Genomic DNA, 6856 nt, shown 5'->3' on the forward strand with positions numbered 1-6856 from the left:
ACGAAGTGTGTTGGCCTACATAGATCTTGATATGAAATTGATGGCGAGAGGTAATCGACTTTCCGCTTCACGAATAGGTATGGCACCATGCAACCTTAGATCTTGTCAGCCCTTGCCTTCCCTCGACTTCCCTCGTCCATTTAGATCTTCCCATATCTAGTTAAGCATCTTCCATCTCTCGATCTCCTTTGGTTCTCTCTTGCATCGTCACCTTCCATCATAGATCCAGGTAGCGATATACCACACTTCGGGTAGTTGACACCCTTAAGGTTCTATTATTCGACAAAGATCGTCACATACTCATAACACATGTCGACCACATGCTACCATGTTTCTCACATCAACAACCTTGCTTCTAGCCACCGAGAACCTAGATCCCCGAGTCGCCATAACATTAGGAGTAGGCTGACTTATGCAGATCTGGATGTGGATCCGGAGAGAACTCATATCCGACTTTCCCCTTCGGCAGCAAATATGTTTTTTGATCTTCCATTAATTCTTTACCATATCAAAAATTCCCTTGGTCGCCATAGCATTAGGAGTCGGCTAACCTACGCAGATTTGGATGTGGATCCGGTGAGAACTCATATCCGACTTCCCCCTTCGGCAATAGGTATTTTTCAATCTTTCATAACTTTTTATCATATAGAATATTCCCTTGGTCGCCATAACATTAGGAGTCATCCTGATCTATGCAGATTAGGATGTGGATCCGGTGAGAACTCATATCCGATTTCCCCCTTCAGTAATAGGTATTCTTTTGATCTTTCGTTAATTCTTTACCATATCAAAAATTCCCTTGGTCACCATAACATTATAAGTCGGCTGACCTATGCAGATCTGATGTGGATCCGGTGAGAACTCATATCCGACTTTCCCCTTCGGCAGCAGGTATTTTTTCGATCTTTAGTTAATTCTTTACCATATCGAAAATAATTTAACTTTTTTATTCTACTGCAACTGCCCACAGAAAGGGAAAGAGCCCCAAACACATTCATAACATTCACTAGCTACCCTTGAAATCAGCACATAAAGCTACTTCTACCTCCATCCAATTCAAACAGCACCAGTACAAAACTACAATTCATACAAAATCAGTTCACTTTTCATATTTCTTTTTCAAAAAGGAGGACCACCCCCGGCCTTCCAGTGTCACATGGAATCCATTTTGATACAAAAGTACTAATCGGATGCCGTGCAAAACACCGTCCGTCGCCCTCGGCCTCTCACCCAGGCCGCCAGTACACAGCGTGTGTGTTCTATATATATAGACGCACACCCCCTAACATAGTTTCCACACCACCGCATCGATCCCCCCCTTACACCAACCACCGCCGCCACCGCAAAAGAACACCTGAGGAGAGGGCCGGCGCCTCTCCCCAGTCCCGACATTATCCTTCCTTGCCTAGAAGGCTAGAAGAACAGGTAATTGAATGCATGCGCATGTGTTCTTGAGATGAACATCGATCAAACGCTACCTCCTGCGTTTCTTGTTGTTGCATGCGAAGTACAGTAAGATATACTTGTTGTCGGAGCTGAGATGTTGGTGTGCATGCGTGTGTGTGTTTGTGTTGCTTAGCACGGCGCATGGATCAGCGGGAGGGCAGCAGGAAGCGTGCGCGGGGAGAGGAGGAGGACGTGGACTCGCCGCCAGTGAAGATGACGGCTCTGGCGGCGGCGGCGGCGGCTGATGCGCTGGCGGAAGCGGCATTCCAGGAGGCGGCGCCGGCGGTGGTGGAGGGTGGGGATGGGGATGGGGATGGGGATGCGTGGAAGCCGCCGCCGGGGGTGTTCGACTTCCCTTGGCTGAGTTGCCATGGCGGCCTGGACGCCCCCGTCACCAGCCCCCTGGTGGAGCTCCGGGAAGTGTTCTTCCGGTCGGCTGTGGACGGGCACGTGGCGGCGGTAGGCGTGCCCGGCGACCGCTTCATCGCGCCGCCGAGCAACATGATGCTGTTCGTCGTCTTGGAGGAGTGGGTCGTCACCGCCGGCGAGGACGAGGTGGACCCCATGTGGCGCTCCGTGCTCGAGGGGGCCAATCCCTCCGCGTGACGCAACGTGGCGAGGTCAGCATGGAACCCGGACCCCACCCGCCCGAGGTTCCGTCCGTGTCAGCGGCGATGCGCTGACGTCGCTGGATAGAGAGATCGATGATACTAGGAAGGAAATCATGGATGCATCTGACGAGAGGTCGTCTTGTTCTTGTTGCTTTGCTTCTTTCTCCTTGCTTTACTTTTCTGTATGTATGTAACAAAGATGTTTCAGTTGTCAGTTTTAAGTTCCTGCTTTGGAGGGTCTGGGTCTTGTTGCAGTCGCCGAAAATCAATAAAAACTTGAGCCAAGTTCGTGCTAGTGGTTAACTGAATTGTTCTACTCCCTCCGATCCAAAATAAACGTCGCAGTTTTGAGCTAAGGTTGAAGGCCCGGTGAAAATCTATGAAAGCTTGAGTCAAGTTCGTGGTTGTGGTAATGAAGTGAGTTGTTGTATCTAGGTTAAGAACGAAGGCCCGATGGAAAACAAAAACAAAAAATCCTTGTATTTCATGCAAGATCATGACCGCTGCTAGAGTAGAAGAACCCGGCCCGGAGTAGAGCTGTCAGCGGTGGCCGTTTGCCGGAGTTTGTGGCCGGACGCGAAACGCTTTCTTTCGCGTGTCTGCGCCCAGAAGCATGCACTGTTTCGGCCGGACTAACTGGACGGGTGAGCGAGAATTCATCCAGAAGCTTTAGAAAAGCCGAACTCGAGTTGAGTAAGCGCCCAAAATTTGGGCTTTGCACAGTTGCAGTAACTGCCGTTCTAAATTTGGACCGTCTTAATAACTTAACCCGGTAGTAGTACATTGATTACAAATTTGTCGAGTTACTAATGACTGCAGTGAGTGATTTAATGGGGACGCCAGCTAGTAGCTAATTTCTCTAGACTAGATGATGAAGCGCCGGTGAGTCGTTGCATTTAGCTGGCCGGACCGCATAATATGTGCACGTACGTCCACCGGCACCCTGAAACGAACTCTTGGAGCGCAGCCTGCATGCATGGGTGCAGAACGGATGGAGCGATCCGGGCGGTCGGGCGCGCGCTCCCGGGGACGGTCGGGGCCGAGGTGCGGTACGTAGTAGTAGTAGTACGAGGGAGGGAAACGCGAAAGGCATTGGCGTGGAGTGCTGCGCTGGGTCCGCCGCCCATGCACCAGGTGGGTTCCGTGGCCAGGAGGAGCTCGATGAGGACCATCCGTCCGGTCCGTCCGTCCCCAGGCCAGGTGAATCCGTGGCGCCAGGGGCAGGGGTCCACGCGGTGCACGCCTGCCTCAGCCCGTGCGAGCGCAACCGTCTCCTTGGCCGAGGCTCGAGAGAGATGCCTCCGCCTTGGCAGTTGCATCTCGATCTCCTGTCGCAGTCGCAGTCGCATCGCAGGGGTGGTTGCGTTTGCCTTGCGTGTAGAGATTGCATGCAGCATGCTTCCTTCCCTGCGTATCGGCGGCCCCCGGCGCGCCGGGGGACGGCATAGTCGGTGTTGGGGACTACGTACTACAGATGGCAGGTGATCGAGTGGAGCACTGGGTTTCTCTTCGATGCACCCGTATCTGTCTGTCATCGTCTAATGATGAATGAACGTTATCATACGCTGGTGCGTCGACGGTTTCGCGTAAAGGAAATCTCAACTCCTCGGCTGAGCTCGGTTCTTAGGTTGCCCAATTCTGTTGCCCCTGGTTTTACCTATGATCAAAGAATACAAAAGAAAACCACAGAAACACACTGCTTTGCCAAAACCCAGAAGTTTGGCCTCAAAACACACGGTCGGTCCCCAAATATTGACATGAGCGGTTAGCTATCTCTTAAACGTTCAACAAAAAAATAATGGTCAAATTACCCAAATTCAGTGAGGCAGGGTGTGTTTGACTAGTGACATATTCCAACTTTTGCGGAACAAAGGTTTATCTTCATTTGCGGCAAACTTCACCAGCCATCTTTTTTGGCAATAGTTGTTCATAGTTGCGCCAAGGATCGGCAGAAGTAGCATGTGTTAGACTACGTATCCGTTAGATATACGTGTTGTAACATAACTTGTATTTGTATGATTCCCTCTTATAAATATATGACAGCCGTACCCACCAAGGATATCGAGCATTGTTCCAAACCCTAATATGTCTAACATGGTATCAAACGACGCGTTCGATCCGCGTCACGCTTCCGCCTCTGCAGCTGCCGCGCCGGCTCCCGCCGCCGCGCCGCCTCTCTCCATCCTGGCGATGGAGTCGCCGTTCCTCGCGTCGCCTCCGCTTGCCTGGGCTCGATCTGCTCCCACGGGATCGCACCCGCCCGCGCCTCGCCCATCTGCGATGCCGCCGCCGCCTCAGTCTCCTGCCGAACCGATCGCGGGCGATCCGATCCCGTCGCACGGCACGCCCCTGCAGCCGGCCTCCTACGACACCTCTGGGCAGGCGGCCTACGGTGGCCCGCCGGCTTCGATCCATTACCGCGACGCACCCGCGGCTTCGGGGCCCTATGACGCTCACCAGGCACCATACGGGGGCCCGTACCCCCTGCCATACATCGCGCCGTCGGCTGCGCCATACGCGCCGTACGCGGCTGCCGCCTCGATGCCCTACGCTGCCGCCCCAGCGTACGCCGCCCCTCCTGCACTCCCGTATGGTGTGCACCCATCGGGGGCTTACGGTCATCATCAACAATCATCGGCCGATGCACTCATCCCGTACAGTGTCGTCTCGCCGCCTGATCTGCCGCCCTCCGCGTCGATGACCGAACCAGGGCCGTTTCACTTTGCTCATCTGGTGACGGTGAAGCTTTCTGCAGATAACTACCTCCTGTGGCGCGCCCAAGTGTTGCCGCTGATGCGTAGCCACTACCTTGAGGGGTATGTTGATGGCTCCCTGCCGTGTCCTCCGGCTATGGTTCCGGTACCTTCTCCCCATGGTGGCTCTGTCATGATCCCCAACCCTGCTCATCGTCGATGGACTGCTCAAGATCAGGTCATCCTGGGTGCTATTCAGTCTTCGCTCACTCCATCTGTAGCTGGCATGGTGGTTTTTGCCGCTACATCAAGGGATGCATGGACCACGCTTGACTCCAGTTTCTCCTCGCAGTCTCTGGCACGCTCGTCTGCCATTCGCAACCAGCTGGGTGAGGTCAAGAAGAATGATCTCTCTGTCACGGTCTTCTTCAACAAAGTAAAAAGCTTGGCTGATACACTGTCCTCAATTGGGAAGCCACTCCGTGATTAAGAGTTTACTTTGTTCATTCTCAATGGACTCGACGAGGACTACGACTCTCTGGTGGAAAACGTCAATGGACGTGACACGCTGATGCCACCTCATGATCTCTATGCCCGCCTCCTTAACACGGAGCAGCGGCTCGCTGCTCGTCGCTCTGTCGGAGTCTACACAGAGGGCCCCTCTGCGAACGCTGCTCTTCGCGGGGGTGCCCGTGGTGCCAAGCCGAAGCCGCCGCCTCCCACGGGCAACCAGCCCCGCCCGCCCGCTCTAGCTCCTCCGACGGCTGGTCGTAAGCGCCTTCACTGCGAGGCGTGTGGTGGTGGGATCGAGTGCCAGCTCTGCGGCATTGAGGGACACTTGGCGTCTCGGTGTCATCGTCATTTTAAACGCGATTTTCTTGGCATCGGGAACAATGGGAAGGGTAACGAGAAGCAAGCTCCTCTCGCTACACAGGAGCCCGGATTCACTCCATCATATTCTGTGGATCCTGCCTGGTACATGGACACAGGCGCCACAGACCATTTGACGAGCCAGCTTGACAAGTTGGCCACTCGCCAGCCCTACACCGGTCATGATCAGATACGCACTGCCAATGGATCAGGTATGCCCATCTCACATGTTGGTCAGGCATCTCTTCTTTCCCGTACCACTAAAACCTTGCATCTCCTTGATGTCCTTCGTGTTCCTTCTGTCACATGTAGTTTACTCTCGGTTCTTAAATTAACTCGTGACAACAATGTGTTTGTTGAGTTTCACCCTTTCTATTTTTTTATTAAGGACCGGGACACGAGGGACGTTCTTCTTAGTGGTCGAGCTCGCGACGGCTTATATGCACTTGACGTGCCACGAATGCTTGGTGTGCCACGCATGTCTCAAGTTTTCAGTGGCGTGCGGGTGTCATCGTCGCAGTGGCATTCTCGCCTTGGCCACCCTGCCACTCCCATTGTGCGCCATGTGCTTCATCGTCATCGTCTTCCCGTTGAGTCCAGTAATAAGGAGTTTCTAGTGTGTGATGCCTGTCAACAAGGCAAGAGTCATCAGTTGCCTTTTTTTTGTATCAAGTCGTGTTGTCAAAGCTCCTGTTGAACTTGTGTTCTCCGATGTGTGGGGCTATGCCCAAACTTCTGTTAGTGGGCACAACTATTATGTCAGTTTCATAGATGCTTTCAGTCGCTTTACTTGGATTTATCTTATTAAGCGCAAATCTGATGTGTTTCATGTTTTCATGCAATTTCAAGCACATGTTGAACGATTGCTCAAGCACAAAATTATACATGTTCAGTCTGATTGGGGGGGGGGGGTGGTGAATACCGTAATCTTAACACCTTCTTTCAGAAGCTTGGCATTTCACACCATGTGTCTTGTCCTCATACACATCAGCAGAACGGTGCAGCTGAGCGTAAGCACCGTCATATAGTTAAAACTGGTCTAACACTTCTTGCACACGCCTCTGTTCCGTTTCGGTTCTGGAGTGATGCCTTTGTTACTGCTTGTTTTTGGTAAACAGGATTCCCACATGACTTCTCCATATGAAGTCCCCTCTAGAGGTGTTGCTTCATGAAACTCCAGATTACTCCTTCCTCAAAGTGTTCGGTTGTGCATGTTGGCCACATCTTCGCCCGTAC

General features: G+C 52.8%; 1 protein-coding gene across 2 annotated transcripts; it reads left to right on the plus strand.

The window, feature by feature from the left end:
- The first annotated feature begins 6 nt into the window (after positions 1-6).
- On the plus strand, positions 7-2365 carry LOC119338484. 2 transcript variants are annotated; one of them, XM_037610815.1, is made up of 4 exons: positions 7-613; positions 699-752; positions 839-891; positions 1580-2365. In XM_037610815.1, exon 4 carries the CDS (start codon positions 1588-1590, stop codon positions 2050-2052), a length of 465 nt encoding a protein of 154 aa, XP_037466712.1. In that variant the 5' UTR covers positions 7-613; positions 699-752; positions 839-891; positions 1580-1587; the 3' UTR covers positions 2053-2365. The 2 variants fall into 2 exon arrangements, with proteins under 2 accessions (XP_037466712.1, XP_037466711.1); XM_037610814.1 differs by lacking the exons at positions 7-613; positions 699-752; positions 839-891 and adding an exon at positions 917-1425.
- The last annotated feature ends 4491 nt before the right edge of the window (positions 2366-6856 follow it).

This window comes from Triticum dicoccoides, chromosome 7B, assembly GCF_002162155.2.
Source record: "Triticum dicoccoides isolate Atlit2015 ecotype Zavitan chromosome 7B, WEW_v2.0, whole genome shotgun sequence".
NCBI lineage: Eukaryota > Viridiplantae > Streptophyta > Magnoliopsida > Poales > Poaceae > Triticum > Triticum dicoccoides.

Bases quoted from the DNA above. Each gene is read 5' to 3' on its own strand.
- LOC119338484 (XM_037610815.1), top strand. From the start codon at position 1,588: ATGGATCAGCGGGAGGGCAGCAGGAAGCGTGCGCGGGGAGAGGAGGAG.